General features: G+C 37.6%; 1 protein-coding gene across 2 annotated transcripts; it reads right to left on the bottom strand.

Moving 5' to 3' along the window:
• Nucleotides 1-643: 643 nt before the first annotated feature.
• Nucleotides 644-24413, bottom strand: LOC127427568 (bromodomain and PHD finger-containing protein 3-like). Of its 2 annotated transcripts, none has more exons than XM_051675212.1 (13): nt 23701-24413; nt 19541-21078; nt 16216-16369; nt 15709-15840; nt 15431-15559; nt 12796-13108; nt 10724-10996; nt 9269-9841; nt 9078-9156; nt 6706-6791; nt 6502-6590; nt 2553-2707; nt 644-2466 (listed from the first exon to the last, which is right to left on the bottom strand). In XM_051675212.1, exons 2-13 carry the CDS (start codon nt 20956-20958, stop codon nt 2283-2285), a joined length of 3585 nt encoding a protein of 1194 aa, XP_051531172.1. In that variant the 5' UTR covers nt 20959-21078; nt 23701-24413; the 3' UTR covers nt 644-2282. The 2 variants fall into 2 exon arrangements, with proteins under 2 accessions (XP_051531172.1, XP_051531173.1); XM_051675213.1 differs by having other exon boundaries at nt 9269-9793.
• Nucleotides 24414-24750: the final 337 nt, after the last annotated feature.

The raw sequence follows: 24750 nt of genomic DNA, 5'->3' as shown, positions 1-24750 counted from the left end.
CTCAGCTTATTTTAGTCATACATTTTGTCTTTCGACAAATGTTCTTTGAATTTGGTCAGTATTTCATCATGTCAAATTCATTAATTTTAGTCAATTTTACTCTGACTGAATTAGAACAAAATTTTAGTTGACAAAAATAACATTTTAGTTGATAAAGTGCAAAATGACAAAAACATGTATCCAACTGTAACAGACCAAACTTTTACCAAATATACTGAAAAAATATTCAGAGCTCCTGAAATAATAGCATATAATGAATATATGGAAGGATTAGCTACTTTTTAGAAGTTACTCTGTGTATTCTTTATGTTCAGACAGTTTAGGATGCAACATTGCGTGTAGCTTGTTTTTAAGGAAACAGTGTATTCACAAAGCAAGTTACGCATTCTGATTAGCACAACTTATTAGTTAATAGAACGGTATTAGTGTGTTGTTCATATCTCGCAGTATTATTTTTTTCTCATCTTATTTTCAACTGTATATTTAAAATCATTTGATTATCGTCATGATGAAAGTTTTTCGTCTGGTCTTTGTTATCGTAGACAAAATAAAAAAAAACCCTTCATCAAGGAAAATTTTCTGTTAGTAATTTCGTTGAAGAGATTAACTGCTGGTGTAGGACAACACTGGGAATACATCGGTTCAACAGTGTTTATTTCCCATTTGAGAAAATACTGTTTCAGACATTTTGTTTGGTTTTATTAGCTTTTTCCACAGGCTTTAAAAAAAAAAAAAAAAAAAAAAAACACATTTCTTTTTAACTGTGCATACATTTTCTAAGAGACTACTTAATATTTTATTCTCTAATGTTCTCTCACTGTAGACCTCTAAGGAACAATTGCATTGATGCAGTGATGCTTTCTGAACAATATAAAGCTCTACAGAGCTGTTAAATTAAACCATCTCAATTACTATTAAATACCTTATCCATAACCACTTATAATAAATTAAAATGACATGTACAAAGTGTATCATTACTTAATTTACATTTCAGATTTTAAAAACACATCTGTGCATATTTTCTACATGCATTTATATTTACACGGATATCTCCACCCACAATTACAAGCAACGAATCCTTTCATTAAAATAATCATGGGCACATGTTAACTTTAAGAAGTGCCAGTGAAATAAATTACATTAAATGGCATCTCACAGTAAGGTAAAACAGCTATGGCAAGAGTCAAACATCAGAGGCTAATACATGAGGTTGAACCTTATAAAGACGAAAAGCATATATGGCCACGTTAGAATTACACCAGAACAAAGGGCGAAAGAACTGCAGATATTTGCACATGTTTTTCACAAACCAAAATCCTCAGGCCAGAAATGATCATTTTAGCAACACGTTCCTGAGCTATACTGCCCAAAAATCCTGCTGCATTGGCAACTGTAACCTCACATACAATAAAACATAAATCTGCTATGTAATATTCAATTGTTGCAGGTGGAAGAGGCCAAACACTTTCCAACATAGAGAAATAAGTGTAGAAAAAAAAGAACTGAATTTAAAACATTTTTAGGTTAACTGGATGGATGAGAATCTTAAAATTTAAAGGGACAGTTCACCCAAAAATGAAAATTCTGTCATCATTTACTCACCTTCATGTTGTTCCAAACCAGTATGAGTTTCTTTCTTTCAGAATGTTTGTCTCAGTCACCATCCGTGTTTTTGGTACTCAGAAATAGTAATCCACAACAAATTACTATTTACTTCTTTAAAACTGTAATCAAACTTTACTTATTACTTCTTTCAAAAGTAATAACATTACTAACTACTTTAAGTTACTTTCTATAACAATTTTTACAGTTTCATGTTTTTCCGCTTAAAATTTCAAAACAATGTCTCTATTTTCTCCTTGTTCATTTTCCTTTCAGCTGTCACAGAAACACAGATGTACAAATGAACATAATTCATGTTTTAAATGTATTCTACAAAAATAATATTATTTTAGAAATGCATAACATACGTAATGTACTGAAAATTAATAGACTTAATTGAAAGTCAGTAACTGTAATCTGATTGCAATCATTTAAACTGTAATGCATTACACTACTTTTTGACTAAAAGTAATTAGATTACAGTTACTTTGTAATCAGATTACATTAATTTTCATGTAACGAAAAAATGGGTGAACTAACCCTTTAAATCTGACAATGCTGAAGAATTAAATAAGTCTCTATGTGCTTTGAGGAGGGGAAGGATACAGGACAGAAGAGACAAATTCTAATGAATGTTGTACCGTCATTGATCTACAGTCAGTTTTAGACATCCAAGTGCTTTATATGAAATTTGAGGGGTTAAAGGTTGAGTTTTCCTGCACATGGTTCAGGTGCGTCATTGCTCTGTTGTATGCCATATGCACTGACTTTCGCACATTCGTTTTTTTGCCCTCCATCAGACGAAGACGATCAACTGTGTCGTCAATGCCCATGTGATGGAGCTTGTCCAATGGCAGCCACTGCCTGTGTGTACATGAAAACCAAAACATGAGCAGGATAAAAACGTTGCAGATCTAAATCACATCTCAGTGTTGTATATTTTGCCATACCAGGTTCTCTTTGTGTCAAAAAACAACACAAGAAAGAGCTTCTCCTCGGTTTCCTCCTGTCTGCGTCTGCCCAGTTTCAAAACTTCTTTAGGAGGTACTGGGATGGGAATGCCATTGTGAAGCATTCCTTCCCGGGGCATTTTGGGGTTGACAATCTGTTGAAAACCATCATTAGCATGAATATGGATAGAATAAATCACGCATTCAAGTGACTAATGAAGACATTAGCTAAATTCCAAAACCTAGTGAACTACCTAGATCGCATTTAAAGGCATCATAGGCATGCACCTGACATGATGCCTGTTCCGAAAGGTAGGCAGTAGCATTATGCTTCGTCTAAGATACCTCGTTTAGGCCAAATTCTTAGGGATCATTCACATCGAACGCATTTTTGGTCCATTCCTCTCTATTTTTCAAATGACGTAATCCAGTCGGTCTGTGGCACCTATGTAAAGTGTTCCAAATCAGTCACTTTTACAAGGTTCCATTACAGTTAGGAAGCTACCTTTAGAAGAGTGTTGCCTATGTAGACAGAAGACAGCTCACTAGGCTTTGGAACAGAGCTCATGTCTATTGCTGGGGTGTCCAAACTACGGCCCGTGGGCCATCTGTGACCCGTCAACTGCTCTGATGCGACCTGCGAAAGCTTTTAGATATAGAACAGATTTTGGCCCGCTATTGAGAAATGTTATGAAATTTATATTCTGAACACTGGGTGTCGCTATCAAGTGCAGCCACATTTCACAGTGCATCATCTTCATGCATTCTCTTTAGTTGCCACCAGCTTCATCCTTTGGAAGAGTTCAGGAGTCTGGACTGAATGGATGAAACGCCATGCAAAAAGAATGATGCATTTGTGAAAGGATTGCGAACAGGTTAGAAACTTTGCTCATGTACTCGTTCTTGATAAATTGTCCTGATACCACCACGAATCATGCAACTGAGTAGAGCTGTTGTTGTGCAGCGTGAGCGGCCGCACCGAGTTTATTGAGTGTGCGAGCCTAGCACACTTTCCTATAACGTCCTCTGTAGCGCTGGGAAGTTTAATTCATTGTAGTGATTTGGTTCATTCTGATGTTTCTTTGAAACATGTAAAATTATTCACGGACTTCCCAGCACCATTTGAGAGTTAGGATATAAGAGAGAGCGCGAGAAACTCAAGCATCTTTCCCTGTACTGTGCGGTCTCAGAAGTAACAGAAGTAACAACAGAACAGAACTATGATTGAATTACTAATATAAACTCAGCCAAAAAAGAAACGTCCCTTTTTCAGGACACTGTATTTTAAAGATCATTTTGTAAAAATCCAAATAACTTTACAGATCTTTATTGTAAAGGGTTTAAACAATGTTTTCCATGCTTGTTCAGTGAACCATAAACAATTAATAAACGTGCACCTGTGGAACGGCCGTTAAGACGCTAACAGACGGTAGGCAATTAAGGTCACAGTTATAAAAATTTAGGACACTAAAGAGACCTTTCTACTGACTCTGAAAAACACCAAAAGAAAGATGCCCAGGGTCCCTGCTCATCTGCGTGAACGTGCCTTAGGCATGCTGCATGGAGGCATGAGGACTGCAGATATGGTCAGGGCAGTAAATTGCAATGTCCATACTGTGAGACGCCTAAGACAGTGCTACAGGGAGACAAGAAGGACAGCTGATCATCCTCGCAGTGGCAGACCACATGTAACAACACCTGCACAGGATCGATACATCCGATTATCACACCTGCGGGACAGGTACAGGATGGCAACAACAACTGCCCAAGTTACATCAGGAATGCAAAATCCCTCCATCAGTGCTCAGACTGTCTGCAATAGGCTGAGAGAGGCTGGACTGAGGGCTTGTAGGCCTGTTGTAAGGCAGGTCCTTACCAGGCATCACCGGCAACAACATCACCTATGGGCACAAACCCACCTTCGCTGGACCAGACAGGACTGGCAAAAAGTGCTTGTCACTGACGAGTCACGGTTTTGTCTCACCAGGGGTGATGGTCGGACACGCGTTTATCATCGAAGGAATGAGCGTTACACCGAGGCCTGTACTCTGGAGCGGGATCGGTTTGGAGGTGGAGGGTCCGTCATGGTCTGGGGCGGTGTGTCATAGCATCATCGGACTGAGCTTGCTGTCATTGTAGGCAATCTCAACGCTGTGCGTTCCAGGGAAGATATCCTCCTCCCTCATGTGGTACCCTTCCTCCGGGCTCATGACATGACCCTCCAGCATGACAATGCCACCAGCCATACTGCTCGTTCTGTGCATGATTTCCTGCAGGACAGGAATGTCAGTGATCTGCCATGGCCAGTGAAGAGCCCGGATCTCAATCACATTGAGTATGTCTGGGACCTATTGGATCGGAGGGTGAGGGCGAGGGCTAGGGCTAGGGCCATTCCACCCAGAAATATCCGGGGACTTGCAAATGCTTTGGTAGAAGTGTGGGGTAACATCTCATAGCAAGAACTGGCAAATCTGGTGCAGTCCATGAGGAGGAGATGCACTGCAGTACTTAATGCAGCTGGTGGCCACACCAGATACTGACTGTTACTTTTGATTTTGAACACCCCTTTATTCAGGGATACATTATTCCATTTCTGTTTGTCACATGTCTGTGAAACCTGTTCAGTTTATGTCTTAGTTGTTGAATCTTTTTATGTTCATACAAATATTTACACATGTTAAGTTTGCTGAAAATAAAAGCAGTTGAGAGGACGTTTCTTTTTTTGCTGAGTTTATATATAGAGTAATTCCTTGAATCACGTTATAGCAGGAAAATATTCTGATTATTATGATGCGTCACACCCAAAACTGCTCAGAAGAGCTCTATGTGCTTTGCAGTGACACCAAAGTCTTTCTAGCAAGTCAGTCCACTGTCGGCCATTTTTGGAACTCTCTTGGGAGGCTATTTCCAATCATGCCAGTGTAATGGAGGAAGACCAAAATCTTAAAAACGGTTGGTCAAAGTTATTATCAAAGAACATATTTCAAATCAACAATAAAATCTGACAATACTGTAATCACAAATTGTGATTCTTTACCTCATATTATGCTAAAAACAAAATTTTTCCAGCTTGTATAGCTAATGCGCATGTGCGTTCCAAATTTAATTGACAGGAGATGTCTGTATCTAAATTGGTGATTGGCTCTTTTAACTGTAAGGCGGGACTTCCTTTCTATATCCGTTGACCGTTGTTTGAGCGTTCCAATTTCTCCCATTCATTTTAATAGAAGTGACCCATCTCTGTTAAATAATCTCTAGTGACACTGAATGGAAAAAATAACTAAATAAATAAATAAAATAAAAACACAAAATCCAAGGGCATTGAAAGCTACTACCCAGTGTAATATTTCGTATAATAATGTTACATTACTGCATTGTCCGAAATTAAATTTTCTATAAAGGGGCCAATAATTGCAGACTGGATTTAATTTTCTGGGGCATTTTTTGTTTATGAGGGCATTCTTTCTAAACATATAAACATTTATTGTGCCATTATTTTATTAAAAACATATTTTATGACATAATGTGTAATGCTACTTTTAAAGCAGAATTTTAAAGACTATATCAGATGGTATAAAACAAAACAAAAGAAGAACCCAGGGGATTTTTTGCGGTAACATTTTGAACTTCATGGCATTTTTTGTTACTTCTGGGGGTATTTTTGCCCCGAGCCCCCCTTCATTTCTGACCCTGCATCACTGTTCTATTGCAAGTGTTCTTGTTGAGAGAAATATCCTTTATTAATACAAAATGTGATTAAAACTTGCATAATATTAAGCATAGAATATAAATATAATGCCATAGTGGCAATCCAGTTTTTTTTTTATTATTATTACAATGATGTGGCCCCGCAACACCTTATTTCTTTTTGCATCTGGCCCCAGCAGAAAAAGTTTGGACACCCCTGGTCTATTGCAAGTATGTATGCGAAAGACCATGTGATCCTCACCATTGCAGGGTATGACGGATAGCCGCGACATTTCGCCCAAACCAAGGTAAGAGGCTCCATCGCTTCATCATTTTGAGAAGTGCGCCAACCTACAAACATAAAGGGACAAACTAATATTGACACAACAAATATTGCTAACTATTGATCAAACAAACAAAGATATAGGACCCCACAAGAGCCATATTGTTCTTTTTTTGTACCTACTTGTATTAGTAACTCCATTCGCCTCCACAGAAACAGGAACCTTGCTGAGCGCTGGCTTACCGCGACTGCGTTTTGGAGGTGAGGAACTGCAGAAAACATTTGAAAAGCACACTTAAAGCAAACATGATTCAATTATTAGTACTACTGCATAATCCAGCTTTGTCGAGTTTATACCAGGTATTAACATCTCGATAGATCCAATCACAAGAAGCAGCGCTAAATACAGATGGAAACGGGGTCCAAAACGTTTTGTGATTCAACCACTTAAACCACATTTGGAGGTGGTTGAAAATGCATTTATTATGTAAACACTAATAAGTCCAAAGTGTGCTGGACAACAAAGAAACACATAATCATTCCTCCAAAACAATGTTTTTAAACTTTGCGTGCTCAGTAAGGCTTTAAAGAAAAAGTGTGCAGTAAACTTGTGCTTTATCACTTCAGGGTTTCCACACCATTTGGCCAATACATTTCCACAACTTTTCCATGATTACATTCAAGAGGAACAATTCTTGCCAGTGAACTAGAAGACTTTATATTATAAAAATAAAAATATAGAATACAAATATATTTATATTTTATTATATATAATTTAAATAAAAAGATGTAAATATAAAAATAAATCAATAAATATAAAAAATTCATAACTTTTCCATGACTTTCCCAGTCGTTTGTGACTTCTGAATAAGGATTCCTAAAATAATTTTTATGTTCAAGAAGAACAATTCTTGCCAAAGACCTAGAAGAATTTATATTAAAAAAATATACACTGGCGGTCAAAAGTTTGGAATAATGTACAGATTTTGCTCTTATGGAAAGAAATTGGTACTTTTATTCACCAAAGTGACATTCAACTGTTCACAATGTATAGGCAGGACATTAATAATGTGAAAAATCACTATAACAATTTGAAAAAAACTACTTCAAAGAGTTTTCATCAAAAAAATCCTCCACGTGCAGCAATGACAGCTTTGTAGATCCTTGGCATTCTAGATGTCAGTTTGTCCAGGTGACATTTCACCCCACGCTTCCTGTTGCACTTGCCATAGATGTGGCTGTCTTGTCGGGCACTTCTCACGCACCTTACAGTCTAGCTGATCCCACAAAAGCTCAATGGGGTTAAGATCCAGAACACTCTTTTCCAGTTATCTGTTATCCAATGTCTGTGTTTTCTTTTCTTTTTGTTTTTCTGTTTCAAAAGTTGCTTTTTCTTTGCAATTCTTCCCATAAGGCCTGCACCCTGAGTCTTCTCTTTACTGTTGTACATGAAACTGGTGTTGAGCGGGTAGAATTCAATGAAGCTGTCAGCTGAGGACATGTGAGGCGTCTATTTCTCAAACTAGAGACTCTGATGTACTTATCCTCTTGTTTAGTTGTACATCTGGCCTTCCACATCTTTTTCTGTCCTTGTTAGAGCCAGTTGTTCTTTGTCTTTGAAGACTGTAGTGTACACCTTTGTATGAAATCTTCAGTTTTGTGGCAATTTCAAGCATTGTATAGCCTTCATTCCTCAAAACAATGATTGACTGACGAGTTTCTAGAGAAAGCTGTTTCTTTTTTACCATTTTTGACCTAATATTGACCTTAAGAAATGCCAGTCTATCACATACCGTGGCAACTCAAAAACAAACACAAAGACAATGTTAAGCTTCATTTAATGAACCAAATAGCTTTCAAATGTGTTTGATATAATGGCAAGTGATTTTCTAGTACCAAATTAGCAATTTAGCATGATTACTCAAGGATAAGGTGTTGGAGTGATGGCTGCTGGAAATGTGGCCTGTCTAGATTTGATCAAAAATGACTTTTTTCAAATAGTGATGGTGCTGTTTTTTACATCAGTAATGTCATGACTATACTTTGTGATCAGCTGAATGCCACTTTGGTGAATTAAAGTACCAATTTCCTTCCGAAACAGCAAAATCTGTACATTATTCCAAACTTTTGGCTGCCGGTGTAAATATGTATTTTGTGTAATATAAATAAAAAGATGTACATATTTTTGAAAAATAAAATGTACTGTTTATATATAAAAAGACTATTAAAAAATTCATGACTTATCCATGATTTGTTAAGATTTAACAAACTTCCAGTTATCCTGAAATTTCCAGGTTTCCATGACCGTGTGATAACTTACACAGGTGAAGTGTTTCATATAGTCACACAATCACAGTTAATAGAAACAGAATAGAGACTAACACCAGGTGTAAAATCAGCCAAGACAAACAACTGTTTACACCCAGTCTTAACAAAATAAAAGTTAATACAAGGTGTAAACAGTTATTTATCTTGGCTGACCATTTATAATCATATCAACCAAGACAAATCTTAACACCAGGAGTAAACAGGGCCCTTGTGACAACATCCATTACCTGTGTGTTGGGAAGGAGGGAGTGCAGCTTTCTGTATCTGATGAGTTGCCGCTGTGTCTCTTGAGTCCATTTGTCAAACCTAAATCAGAAGCATTAGACTGCTTTAGCGTATTTAAAACATTATGCCAGACATCACATAAACCACTGGTCAATAAACTGCAGTAATCATCTTAGTATAGATATTCTTGTACCGTTCTCTTCAGGCGGAGAGTGGGACTTTTCGCCTTCACTATCCGAGCACACACTCAGTCCTCTGGATCTCAGCTGGTGAGGGGACGGAGAGGGCGACTTTGGGGCTGGAGGTGCTGACAGTAATTTGGATGGTGTAGTTGCATCTTTTTCCGTTTTGCTGACTCCATTCTGCAATAAGGCTGGCTGTTCCTTTGTCAGTCTGGCTCCATTTTTAGCTTTCTTGAAGAGGACAGATGTCCGACGACCCACATCCATCCTGGGAGAATCAGAGGGGCTCTCCGTGAAGGAAACTGTGTTTGAAACCTTCTCCGGAAGGCTGGGGGCCACTGTGTCATCTTCCTTAGTGTGGAAGTCCTCTTCTTCTAAAGTCTGGATCTGTTCTTCGTTCTGAACCCTCTGTTTTCCTTTTCCTCTTTGTTTTCTGCTGCCAGGTTTATTTGACCGCCCTGGTGTGGTGGTCCGTCCTGTCTCAAGGCAGAACATGGGCGATTTTGGTGGAGCATCTCCAGGTAAAGGTGAAGAGGCTGGACAAGAGAGTTCTTGAGTTTTTTGTGATGTTGATTTCTTAGTGTCTTCAACAAACAAAATAAATGAATGATTAACTTAAACTTATACGTGGTTTATGTGTATACAGTGGCCCAAAAACTATTTGGGCCCACTAGGAATATTCCAGGTTCAATACAAGTGAATCTCAATCGACAGCATTTGTGGCATAATGTTGATTACCACAAAAATTAATTTCGACTCATCCCTCCTTTTCTTTAAAACATTTTTTTTTTTTAAATCGATGTTATAGTGAGGCACTTACAATGGTTTTAAAGGCAGAAATGTGAAGTTAATTCTATTATAAAAGCACTTACATTAATTCTTCTGTTAAAATTCATTGTATATTATTTGTGCTGTAAAGTTGTTTAAATCATCAGGTTTTTACGGTCATTTTAGGGTTTACGGCGTTGTGTCGTCATGGCAACAAAGTAGTAAAATTAGATATTACTTTACACAGAAATGTTAGTAATTGATTTTATCACACTAAAATCATATTAACACTCATATTGTGTACATCCTGTGGCTATACTTTTGAAAAAGCGAGTATTTTAACGTTTACAGATAGGCCCCCATTCACTTCCATTTTAAGTGCCTCACTCTAACCCAGATTTTTTGCTTTTTCAAAAGAAAAGAAGGGATGAGTAGAAGTAATTTTTGTGGCAATCAATGTTATGCCGCAAATGCAGCTGACTGATCTAAACTTGTATTAATCTCGAAATATTACTTAAAGCCACACTTAATATACAAGTATCATGGCATTTGATAACACGATATTACACCAAGTGACAAATTCTCTCAGACTCTTAATTCACTTATAGACCCTTCAGTTACCTTTAAGTGTGGCTTAAGTGTCCAGATACTTTTTGTGGCCACTCTCTGTTATTTACCTCGTTAATTGTACACATTACCTGGATTGGAGGTTATGTAATCCATCTTGTCCTCACTTTCCTCTTCCTTACTCTTGTCCTCTTTCATTTTTCCGTTCAGCAGTCGTGAGCTGCGGCACTGGTGGCTGATCTTGTGACGGAGACTGTTAATTTCTGTGCGCAGCAGGCGCATGCGTTTTGTGCGACCTCCGCTGGTTCGCATAGTTGCCACCAGATCCAGTTTGTCCAGCAAGGTTTTCAGCTGGTCCTCTGGAGACATGTGCAACCGATTTTCAGGGTCCAAGAGTAAATCAACTGTAAATAAGAAAGAAAGACACATGATGATGTGACTCAAACACCAGCAGCCTCTAATTGATGTTTAATCTACAATAAATATGATCTTGTCAATTAAAGATACTAGTTAAATAGCCATGGGACAATATATCACATTTCAAAATATCGTAAACCAAAATAAATGACGAACCATTTCGAGGCAATATTATATATTCTGAAATCTGCAACATTGGTTTCTGTCCATGTGATCATAAATTACATGACCCGTCAAACATCAAAATCTCTCTCACTGTTTACACATTATGTTCCTTGAAGTGCTTGAATTTAGCTTTTAGAAATGTAAGTACTGGAATACCTTAAAAAATCTAAATAAAATCGCCTTAAAAGCTTGCTTTAAAGTGCTTGAAATTAAAACGGAAGATTTCTTCAGTGTAATGTGTGTCCATCAAAGATGAGATCCACGCACTCCACTTTCATTGAATAATGTGTCTTTTGTTAAATTATGTGTTTATCGAAAAGTAAAAAGAAACATTAATTCTGATCATATGTAGCACAGACGCGGTAAAGAAACCGTGCAACTCCATGCGCTAATGTGCGCTGGACCGAAACACTAGACGCTTATTGAACTCCCGCCATTCTTAAAGAGACAGTCCCATTTTAGCGCTTGTTTTCCAAATGAATGTAAACTCAATGTAAATACTTGTAAATTGTACGCATTATTTCAAACAGTGACGGTTCATTGCATTATTTTATATGCAATTTCATGACATAATATAAATTGATAGAAAGTAAAATTTTTACTTTTTTTTAAAAAGCTAAAATGTGGTTATTATAATAATGACAAACAAATTATATTTATATACATATATGCTTGTCCTGTACCATATCAGCCTGAGGTACAAGTACAAAATCTTTAATATTTTTCTCCAGACTTGTAGCCCATGAGTTTAAGTTAAATTACTAAATAATAAATGTTATGTGGTTCTTTTATAATACGTGTGTCTTCTTAACTGTTATATGACCTATTGTCATGATAATGGATGTAACGGTCGCATCACGTGCGCTTTTCACTTGCACACAACCTCATAGTAAGCACACCTGAGGTAAATTAAGCTTAATTAAAATGACAGTGTCTCAAACTCCTTTTGTTTATTTGATTTTAGCATTTATTTTAGCCACACTATGTCAGTACTCTGCTGGTTCACAAAGACTGGTGGGTAAATTTCCCTCTCCACTTCCTGTGAAGTGATGTATCGATGTACACTTATTCCCTATGTCGTTTGGAGTGCCCTTGCAACTGAAAATTAACACTCCCTTTAGATTGGAATCTCTCTTAAGATGACGGAATACCGTGTGAAGTCCACTTCGGAGGACCCTAACGGTCGACTGGAACGCACCTTAAATGCCATCCTTCTGCCAGAAGAAATAATCCCTGGCAGTAAACAGAATGTTGATCAAGAATAACTGTTAGCTATGAGTGCTGTGGAGTGATACAAACAGAAGTTCCGTGAAGAGGTCAAAGCTGTGCTTTATCTTGAATAAAGCATGGCGGTTGACCAATCAGCATCCAGGACCGGAACCATCCATTTTATAATGTGCATTAAAGAATTTTATTCTGATGAGAAATTATAACGTGCATTTTGCGCAAACCTTTTTCTAAAAAAAATAAATACATTTCTGTCATCCTTTGTGATTTAGTGTTATTATCTCAAATCAAGAACCTCATATTGTCCATCGAACCGAATTGTGAGATAACCATTTCGTTCCACCCATATTGCAAGTAGTATGGATATACTGCCAGAAACAAGGTCTCTTCTCACCTTCATCCCACCAGGAGACTGTGGAGTCGCATTTGCTAGAGTTGTCAGGCAGGTGCATGCCAGTGCTGGGATCAAGACCTATGCTGAGAGCCTGATGCTGGGCATGTCTCAGGACAGCTCCTCCCACCTCCCGCAGCTGCATGGCAGCCTTGTGGAACATGGTGTCATTGGAGTTGTACCTCAGACAGTTGGATATCATGAGATTTAAATCACTTTCAAGGTCAGCCACCGAGGAGTATTTATGGGCCTCAAGCTTTTTATGCATTGAAGAGAAGTCCATCGGCTCAGAAACAAACTCCAGATAATCTGGAACCTGGTGAAACATTAAAGGTGACATATGGAATATTTTTGGCATATTTTTCCCTCCATAATGTTCACTTTTAGTGGCAAAAAAACTGATTCGATGTCAACATAGACAACATTGAGAAACAGTGTGAGTGGGGCTTTAAAGGGCTTTTCTATGTGTGTCTTTGGTGGAGGAAACCTTGACTATCATTATAAGTGGACTATAAAAAATTAAAAAAAATCTTCCAAAGTATAGAACAGGGGTTGGCAACCTTTTTGACATAAAGTGCCGTTTACAGTCTTTTTTGTTAATGTTGATTGCACATACATACATAAGAAGTAGGGCTGTCAATCTATGAACATTTTGGGTAACACTTTACAATAAGGTACCATTCGTTAACATTAGTTAATGCATTAAGGATCATGAACAAACAATTAACAAGCATTCACATCTGAAAGTGAAAGTTAAAGTGGAGATTTAGAGTAAAAAAGGACTTAAATGTTGTTCTGTTTTTCACACACACCTATTATATCGCTTCTGAATATATGAATTTAAACACTGGAGTCGTATGGATTAATTTTATGTTTGCTTTATGTGATTATTTGGAGCTACAAAGGTCTGATCACAATTCACTTGTATTATATGGACCTACAGAGCTGAGATATTCTTCTTAAAATCTTCAGATGTGTTCTGCTGAAGAAAGAAAGTCATATACATCTGGGATGGCATGAGGGTGAATAAATGATGAGAGAATTTTCATTTTTTGGGCGAACTATTCCTTTAACAAATACAACTTTTGATTTAAAAAATGTACAGTATATGTTGAAATTAACATTAACAAAGTATTGCTGTAAAATGCTGTAAAAGTATTGTTTATTGTTAGTTCATGTTAATTAATGCTATTAACTAATGTTAACAAATGGAACCTTATTGTGAAGTGTTACCAAATGTTTTAATCAAATGAATTACATGACATACAGATAAATAAATAGAATTACTGTAAATCGCAATTAATGGCATTCATTATTATTTGCTGAGAAAAGCCCCAAATAAAGATAATTCATATAAATTAATTCAAATATAATATGTAGTAGGGCCTGTAATAAATATATAATATGGATTGAAATTCAGTTTGAAATAAATTGCATTATTGTGGCAGATGAATAAAGCATTAGTGAATACAAAAAGTGGCTTAAGAACTCTATATATTGTTTTTTTTTTTTTTCTCATATCATTGAACAAGCCTACAGTTGACAGCAATCGGTTTTGTATTGTGCTCGTCAATTGTCCAGTTCTCACAGTATGCGTTCTTGCTTTCCGTCTGCACTATTTGTAATTGTCACTCTGTAAATGTGCGTGCCTCAGAAGGACGCGTTTGGAGCGTCTCACTGGTATTCAGTGTTGTAAATGCCTTATTTTTAGGATGCTGTGTCAAGCAGAGGACACTTAGAAAATCACATCTTCCAGTATTCTGTTGTGCTTCCTCTTAAGTGAGCTCTGAATTACTCATATGGTGGGAAAATCCGTACTTTTATTATGGTATTTCAGTACACGTCAGGAGGCATGATTAATTGCGTTATTTGTTCAATGCGTTATTTTTTATAGAATTAATCGCACTAAATTAACACGTTAAATCGACAGTCCTAATAAGAAGTTACCGATGTCAATGTTGCTATCAATATTCTACCCATGAATATGACCCCTTTAAAAGCACATTTCACAGATTATTGAACTGCAATATATTTGAGTGTCCTAAATTGATTTTTAGAGCCTCTCTTCTCAATATGTAAATTTAGAAGATTTAAGCTAAAACGTATGTTTCAGTTTTGAATGCTTCAGTTGAACGCTCCTCCTTTCAAAGTTGACTTTATTTAACAATAAAGGCGGTTGGCGAAATGCATGCTATGACTGCTATGGGACACTGGACTATTTCTCTTCAGGAGTTTAGACCCATAAAGATGTCTTTATATTCCTTCAGACTCATGTTATACAAATGCAGGTGTCTCCTGACCTCCTCACACACGCGTTCTTGATGTTCACATCCACTGTTGTTGTTGTTTCCACTTTTGTATCTGTTGTCTAGCGTCGATTAAATCTTCTAGTGCTTCTTTGTGACAGCAACGGCTCAATTGTGATCAAGCCACACGTGTTCAATGCTCGAGCACTCTGCTGATGATGACAATCTGAAATTTGTGTCACGCGTCCTGTACGCAGACGCCTAGCGTTTGTGTCTGACCGAAGTATACATTGGGCTTAAAACAGATGCTAAATGTATTCATGTCATTGTATGAAACTCTAGAATTCACATCCAAAGAGAAAGTTCCTCTGAAACCTCTGTTATTTCCTCACCTCCTTCAGATTGACGGGTGTGGTGAAAATATGATCGGTGTCTTTCTCCTGCAGCTGTTCCAGTGTGGAGCGCAGAAACACCAGCAGAGGGGTGAGCTGCAGCTCCAGAGCAGCCTGGTGAAGTTTCATCTTACAAGACAAGAGAGGCAGATCAAATCAATGCTGTGAATCGTAATTAACTCAAACACCTGTTCTGCTAAAAAAATGGTGGTTTTCAGAGAACAGGGCTTTGAGAACAGAACAAAAGCTCATTATAGACATGAATGCTTCTGTGTCACCTGTTCTCTTTTAAGTCTCTCCCTCTTTCGAATGAGTTCGATAAGAAGTCGAGCTTTTTCCAGGTCCTGGCGAAGCTTCTGCCAGTACTTCAGCTCTTCCCTGACAGCTTGCAACTTTGCATCTGGTTCTTTCTGAATATTAATAAAAAAATAATCTCATGTGAATACATTGCACATACAAGCAATCTTTGTATATAACACACTCCGCAGATGATAACTAACTCTTGAGCTACACCACTCACAAATCAGTTAGAACTAGGACCTGATGGAATCTGAAGACTTTTTTTTTTCTCAAATTTTCAGTGTTGATTTTAGTGGGGAAATCTGCAGAATTCAGCAGAATGGATTTAAACATGGTAAAAAGTGTTACATGGATCTGAGAGTACATTCTGAAAGCATAAGTAGTGTTCTGTTCTGCGGCCAAAATATTTGGAATGCAAGTTTTAACTTTCTGTTTACTGTCAACTGAGACTTTTTTCCTTGCTTAATGTATTACAATACACTGACCTGCTCAGACTTCTGAGCTTGAAGGTGCGAATGGAGCCGACGGATGAGTGGCACTCCGTTAAGAGAGTGACGTTTCAGCAGCCAGTAATTGTGAAGCCTCTGCATAAACTGATTCTTCCTTTCAACAGACACCCCTGTGCAAATCTTGTTGAGCCTATTCAGAAGATATGATAAAAGCCATACTGTTCAAATCAACATGAAACAGCATTCACAACCCATTTTACTTTAATGTGATCAAGCTTTCTGACTGGGAAGCAGACTGAAGTTCACCCTCAAGCATTTGTATGTTTTATGATGGTAATTCTTCTTTTTAAATTAATGAAATCTTTCATTTGCTTTTACTGCTGTAACCTTTATTACATTATTGCTAACCTAAAGCAATGCCTAAACAGCTGTTTGGCTTTTGGTTAACATTATTTTCTGTACCTGTGCAGCCCATATCTTTCTTTGCACACTGCCTTGATGACAACAGCCGAAAAGGAAAGTCATTTTAGAGATATTACATTTTAACGAGAGATTACAAAGATAAAACATTTTTCTTCATGCTAACATGCACAATAATAATGTGGAACGTGTATTTTATAAGTAAATGGGTCATTGACCAATACGGTTGTCTGAGCTGATTAAAATTAGAAATCTTTTACAAATCTAGACTAATCTAGTTTAGAACATGTATAAAGTGTGTAGAAATGCAATATTTGTTTCTATGTTGGTTTCAAAACATTTAAAAAATATTTATAGCATTTTCTACAAAAAAATAAAAAACTGAATGACTTTAAAAATGTCAAGTTGTGTAACCATCAAGTAATGTATTAACTTACTTTCCTTGCACCTTGAACACATGTGAGTGTACATAACTTAATCACTCATTCCCGAAAAGCATTTACATGTATTTTTCAAAGTTAAAAACATATTCATGAATTTTGGAGATGTTTTTTTTAAGGTTAATCCATCTGACCAGAACAAAATATGCCTATTCATAAAAATGTCAAATTATCAGATATATTTAAAACTTTACACACAGTCATGAGGGTCTAAAGGAGTTTTTCTTGTCACATGACAGCAAAATGGCTAAAACAAAACTGTTTTACTGCTTATTTATTTTTTAAAGAAATATTAATAAAGATTACTAAGATTACCAAACTACTTATGCCAACATTTCTTTATTCAAGAATTTCAGCTTTTTATTTTTTTCTATCTCCAGATTGTTACACCATCTAGACATTTTTGATATTAAGCCCAAAAATGAACTCAATGAAAACATGTTCATGACAGTAGAGGGGTTAACAAGTAATTGTTTTGTATTTTTTATGTGTTTTTATAGATGTTGGCCAATTATGGATTTTGCTGATACCGATAACTAAGGTAGTGGAAAAAAGGCCGTTAACCGATTAATCGGGTGAAAGTTTTAAAAAATAGATTTATAGAAGTTAACCCCTGTGAGACCTTAGAGACATTTTTGTCTTTTTCATTGTTGTTTTTCGATCATTTTGGCTGTGTTAATGCCAACGGCATAAATTTTGCCAAAGCTGTGTATTTTTGGGGGAATTTTGATATTTCAACCTCAGTTCCTATAATACATCTATAATACACTGTGCACACAAAATAGTTTCACTCAGGAACTTAAGGACAAAAATGTCCCCATTGAAACCCATTCAAACGGCAATATTTGATCCCAGTGCCATTAAAGCATAAAATCATGAATTCTATGATATTATGCTTTCACTGGCTTCAAAATTTAAAGTTTTAATATTTTCCACCAGATGGCGCCATTTTTCTCATGTTTAGCCTATGGAGCAAATACATGCTTTTTTCCTGTTTTCTGTTTGCTGTATTATAGAGCACTGCAGACCAACTGAATAAATGATGCAGCTAAAATTGTGTGGGTGTGTTGGTATGGATGTCAGAGTGTGTTTTGTGTATGAACTGAGAATTGTGTGTGTGTAAAAACAACTGTGTCATTATGTTAACAAACTGGCATTTAAAGGGTTAAAATCCTGAAAATTAATGAATATTTGGTAGTTATGATCAGGACTGATGTTGGTTAAAACATCTAAGTCAGTGAAAGTGGAAAATTAAATTTATATATAATATTTTTATGGCAGTTTTTTGACGCAGACATTTTTGTCCTCTAAGGACCTCTAAGTAACTTTTTTAAATTGATGCACAAGGGTTAAAAAAAAAAAAATTGTAGTCTTTCCTCAATAAAATGGATGCAGACATAGAGCCTACAGAAATCCAAAATGAATAAAATCCCAGATGCATGTCATTGTGTAACCACTAACCAGAATTTTTTTTACATTTGGTGCATAACACAGGACTTTTAACTTTAAACAAGCCACAAATATACCAGGGAATCTAAAATGATGGAGACTTGGCTTCATTAAAATGCTGTATAAGTGTTTACCAAATTAAGCTTTTATAACCTATACACCAGATGAAGGGTCTTATTTATATTTGATATATATTTCATTAGATGAGGTTTGATGAGAAATAAGGTTAATTATTATTCACAAAACATGAAGTAGGCGACAGGATGTATGTGCTAAAGAGGCACGTTACCTTTACACCCTGTCTACACTGGACGCGAGCGATGTCACGTCGGGTCACAAACACCTTGAGGCTGTCTACACTGAACATTAAGGCGAATGTTCTAAACCGTTTATTTGTCTCGTTGGCAGGAGTAGCACAAATTAGAATAGGGCATCCGTTTCCTGTCGGCACGACAAACACATACAGTGTAGACAGCATCATTATTTATACTGGGAGCGATTTGCTTTTGTCGCATAGCGCTGTGCCACTCGCGTCTGGTGTAGACAGGGTATTAGAACATGTGACTATCTAGTCAAAATGACAACATATGCAATGAAGTGAGGATAAAAATGTGAGAGAATATTGTCAATGATGAAAGATTTGGATTCAGTAAATCCCACATTCTAACTGTAGAGTCCACCAGCGCTGGCCACACAGAAACACAGGCGAATAATGAAAAAAAAAAATATTGGCAATTATAGGCATGGATTTTTTCCTATAACCGATTGTTCAAAAAAGTAACTATCACCACCGATTAATTGGTAAAATCCGATATATTGATCTACCTCAAATTATAAATAATGTAGTAGTTCCAGACAAAAAAATTTGTGTCACGTCACTGACCTAAATAGGGTCAATTTTAATTTCATGCTGACTTTAACATTCAAAGCAATTAAGTCACTTTCACACTGAAAATACGATTTTCTATAGAGCATGATCTAGCAACATACATAGATGGGTAAAATCAAAGCACCCAGACATAACAGCCAAAAGAGCAAACGTAAACATTTACCTAAAGGACGGTATCTGTGGCACCAGAAGCAGGGGCACTCCTGTCTTCCGTGTGGTCCCTGCTGAAGTCTTCTGCATTTTCTTTTGCTGTGCGGCCGATCCTTTTTTCTGCCCATGCTGGTTCTGCTGCAGCGGAGGGCCTAACGTGTATGACCTTTGACCTCTATTACCCCTGCCCCCGACCAACCCATTATCCTCATCTCCCTCATTACTGGTGCCAGGGGGAGAGTGGTTCTCGCAAAAAGCAGTCTTCTTCACAGTAAAAGTGGTGCCGTTTGTGCCAGTCTCTCGCACAGGGTCGATTTTCATATAGAGGCCTGCTCTCTGAGCACAGGTAACATGAAACGCCCTGTAGCAGTTTGCTTTGTGGCACTGAATAGACGCACCCCTTCGTTTCTGTTTACACAGGTAACAGGTGAGTTTCCATCTAGCAGGAGGAATGTTTTTCACTCCCTCCACAGGTTCCAGGAACACAGTGTTGGCGAAGCACACTTCAGGGATCCATATGGCACAGATGACATGGGCCCAGTTTCCATCACTGGTTTGTTTGAACGCACCTCCCCGATTCGGGCAAAGGACGCAATCCACAGGTCGCGATGGGGACTGCAGGCAGCACCTGCACAGCCATTGGCCCTCCGGGATGTAAGGCACCCCGTAACATTCCTGGTGCACAGCGAGGTTGCAGATATCACAGAAAAGAATGACGTTGCTGTTGAGACACTCGTCGTCGAGGCAAACGCAACAGTAGGCATCCTCGTCAATGGTGCTCTGGGACAGCGCCTGACTGCGGGACTCTAAAATGGACTCTCGCTCCAGTCTGTCAATCAGTAGCTCGAATGTGTCAGGGGGGACGGAGGCGTGGCCATCGGACACACGCTTCTGATTGACCATCTCTAACCAAGCCATATCCTCCTCGTCCATGTCATACTCGGCCTCATTGTCCAACTCCTCACCCGACTTCTCCATGTACCGGTAATAAGCCACAGGAAGAGGAGGAGCCTCCGCGGCTGAAAAAGTCTCCACCATACGAAACGTAGGCTTAGGCAGAGGGCTTTGTACATGGGAGTGGTGTGCCAAATACACCTGGCTCTGGGAGTTACACTGAGACCCAGATCTCCGATTTTTAGTGCCGTGTTTACCATCTTTCCTCCTGCTTTTAGAAGCAGCCTGTTTGTTTCCCTGCTTTGCTTGACTCAGGATCTGCTCACTGTTCTCTTTGTTGCTGTTGCATTCAGTCAGATCCTGAGCCAACATCTCATCCTCAGTTACAACGGAGAGCTGGTCGGAGATGTTGATCCGGTGGAGCCTTCCCTCCAGCTCGATCTCCACCATTTTCTGAGCCTGTGCGTATGTAAGTGTGTCTCTAGCCGTAGAGATGTTCAGTCTGCATGGAGAAGGTGGACAGAGTAGAGCGTCCATATCGGCATGGCTGGAAGGACCAACTTGGTTCTGACTCTTTCCTTGGACTATTCCTCTTCCAAAGCCTCCAGCTCTTTACTGGCTAACTCGTTTCTTTAACTTCCTCATTGGAGTTCTCCTCTATTTAAACATTAAAATATAAGTGGACACAGGTAACTGTTACAATAGAAATACACAGGAGAACTGGTGCTGTTTTAAAGATATAGGGTGGTCACAACGAATATTAATTCAGTTTTTTTATTTGCTTCACTATATAACATTTTTCACAACTACCTAAATGCATATATGGCATACAAGTTTTTCCAATCACTCCCCCTATCTATCATTGGTCCCACAAAGATAGTCCAAGCCCAACTCTGGTCATTGGTTGAGCCAATGCTATGTTGGGTTGGGCTGGCCAGGCCGTTCAAACTAACTGAGCAATGTTTTTCAAGGCCACAGAGCCATAGCATACCTACAAATGACTCATAAACCGCACACTTCTCCACTATTCTATGTCATTTTTAAGTGTAAGTAGTGCGAGTAGTATGTTTACATTGAAAATGCAACAAAAAGTAGTGTATTATAAGTACTACACAATTCTTCAACTGTCAAAACATACACAGAGGAAGGGGCAGAGTTACCTGGCTCTGCCTGCATTGCTGGTCTGACAAATCAATTGTAAATAATGTTGCAACTAGTGAAACTAAAGTGAAGACAATGCCTTACAAATCTAAGTTGAATGCTTTAAACGTCCATGCTGTGTGAATATGGATGTTATTTGAGATACAAGTGTTGAACTGAGGGAACGCTAAAGCTAGCGGCAAAACATCACATGCGTTTGAAGCGTCAGTTCCGTCAGCTGTTAAACGGCGAATGCTTCTGTGTATTAAAAAAACTGTTAAAGGTGCTGAAAGCAATTTTAGCCATTCTAGAATTTCCACAAGCTGAGCCGTTGGATGAGCCACCCCCTCTTTCCAAAATCTACACTCCAAACACACCAAATGAGCTTTATTGACACTGACATCAAACAGAAGCATTTGTCAAAACCAACAGCAGCAAAATAGTGCCCTCAACTGAAAATTATTATGAGCAACATGGCATAAAAATGGCATTAAACCTCAATAATAGACCTTTTTCACAGACTGTGATGACGCGTTTCTGCCTTATTTAGCAGCGTAAATCTAGCAAAATTTTATATGATCATTTTTTTAAATATTGAGTGTAAGTTCATAACATTATTCTTTGTGTTATATTACCCTGGAATTAGTAAAAAAAATAAAAAATAATTACCACAGTAACAATCAATTTGGCATCTTCTCCCATCTGTCTTAATCCACCGCTCTCTATTTTATTTATTTTTTTCCTCTGGAAAATCATTCTAATGTAATAGCGGATTTTTTCTTTTGCTCCTGGAGCAAATGGGTAAGTGAAAATAATATTTGCTGTGGTCTCCCATTCACCGCTGTCAAAGTTTACCCTGCAATCTTCCACGTTCCAAAACCCAGAGTGTGAAAAAGGTCTATTTGCTGCAACTACAATAATAGAACTTGCAAAATGATTGACAGGCAGAAAGCGTCAGAGGTTGCGGCCCGCGGACTCATTTTTGATTGCTGTTTACAGAGTCTACAGCTGTCACAGAAACAGGTGAGACATCTCACGACACTTATTTTATTCATATCTTTCAGGGAGTAGGAAAATATCTTGCATAGCCTTCCATGAAAAAAAATCACTTACAGCACCTTTAAGTGTTCCATTTTGAAAATTCATACACTACATGGCTGAGTGCATAGTGTATATTGCAAGTGCATAGATTATAGTGCATATTTTGGGACACAGCTATAGTTAGGATAGAAGACAGTACTTTAACATAACATTTTAACTGTATTTATTAATTGGATTAATTGTTTTTGCTTGTATTCTCAATTATCATATGGATTAAAGGTATTATCTTTGGATAAAAGTGTCTGCTAAATGAATAAATGTAAATGTCAAAAAAAGTACACACTTCACCTTTCATTTAAGAAAATTTCATCAAATTTGACCATGTAGAGTTGCAAAAAATAAATAATCATAAAAAATAAACTAAACTGTCAACTATAGCAACTACTCCACTGCTTCAAATTAAAAAAAATAATAATTATAAAAAAAAAGTAAAAAAATAAAAAATAAAAATGTCATGGTGTACAACAAAATTAACATTTAATAACGACTTAATAAATGAACAGATATCCCTCCAATTTGAAACATTGGTTCTACGTAGTATCAGGTTAACCAATGGGAAGCCACACAGACGACAGATAATTTATGCGAGCCAATCACCGGTCGGACCTGCAAAGGTTTCCTCGACCCAGTTGACGTAGTTTGGTTGCAGAGCGCTAAATACCAATCCCGAGCGAGACAGAGCCCAGGAGTCAGCCATGTTAGCAAGGCTGACGGACAGGTTTAACCTCGACTGTTTTTTCTGATAACAAACTCCGACGGCGTAATACGCCTTTTTTTTACTCTTCGACAACCAAACGGCAAATAGTTACATATGCCGATATAGCTATTTGCCAGTCCTTTGCATGCAATGCCGTATGCTTATCTTGAGAGAATAAAGCACTTCTATGTAATAAGCGCTGTGTACGGACAGAAAAGGCGTCCAGCAAATGAGCGCCTTTCAATGCTGGAGCCATATTTAGAGAGAGTAACCGCAGCTCAACCTCGCCCTGCGACATTATTGTGTGCAGAAAGCAATGGCAAATAAATCAGAAAACTTACTCTTTAATCGATTGCTCGAAACGACAGGGAATGCCGGTCATATCCAGGGGCGACAGCGTCCTCTTCTGTAGGCGAGACGGGCTTCTTCAAACCTCCATTGAAGAGACTTGCCACAAAAACGTTCCTAAACACTCGTCCCTGCTATTTATACAACGCTATCGCCTTGACATGATGCCCGATTGTGGTAAATAAGCGTCTGACATTATTGCACAGTGTATCGTATTCACTGAACGTTGGTTTGTAATTAATTTGGCAAGAAAAATACGCCCCTTTAGAAAAAGCGACTTCTCGGCGTTGGGGTTTGCACTTGCCGCGCGCATCACGCGCACTCGTCTGTGATTGGTGGAAATGGTCATCGTAATGCCACCGAGTCTTACAGAAACCTATAAAGGCTGTATGAGAAGAGAAAAACAACGCAAGAGACTTCCCCGATATGTTTGCGCGCAAAGAGTCCATCATGTTCACTTGCTACGTAAAACAGCCGTGTTCTTTATATATTATTGTCGAAAATAAAATCACTTATTGATGGATTGTTTACCTGGCCAAAAGAGTACAAAAAAAAGCATGCAAGTCCAAAACATGCGAGAAAATGGTGCAGAAAATAATAATAATAATAATAGCACTACTGGTGATGGCGTACAAAAAAAGAAGGAAAAATCCTGTCTATGGGAGTTTACCAGCTGTGCGTTTTCTTTTTTGTACTCTATTGTTGACAAGGCAGCACATAATAATAATAATAATAATAATAATAATAATAATAATAATAATAATAATAATAGCAGTGTTTTATACTATTGAAAGTATTCAATTATTTTTTTCCTATGTATATATTAAGACGATCTTCTAATGTGTTTATGTGAGAGTGAAGTGGTTTCTCCACTTTATTCTTGTACCATCATTTAAATGTTTTTCAGATACAGTATACTGGTATTGAAAAAACTTTAATTTATATTTATTATATTCAAACATTAGGTCAGATTCAACAAAACAAGCAAACATGATGAACATGCATTCTAATGGCATTTAATGAAAATTTACACAGTGGTCACA

Source organism: Myxocyprinus asiaticus, chromosome 37, assembly GCF_019703515.2.
Source record: "Myxocyprinus asiaticus isolate MX2 ecotype Aquarium Trade chromosome 37, UBuf_Myxa_2, whole genome shotgun sequence".
In the NCBI taxonomy this organism is placed as follows: Eukaryota; Metazoa; Chordata; class Actinopteri; order Cypriniformes; family Catostomidae; genus Myxocyprinus; species Myxocyprinus asiaticus.
The sequence above is the reverse complement of the archived record's forward strand: the minus strand, read 5'-3'. Positions and strand labels throughout refer to the sequence as shown.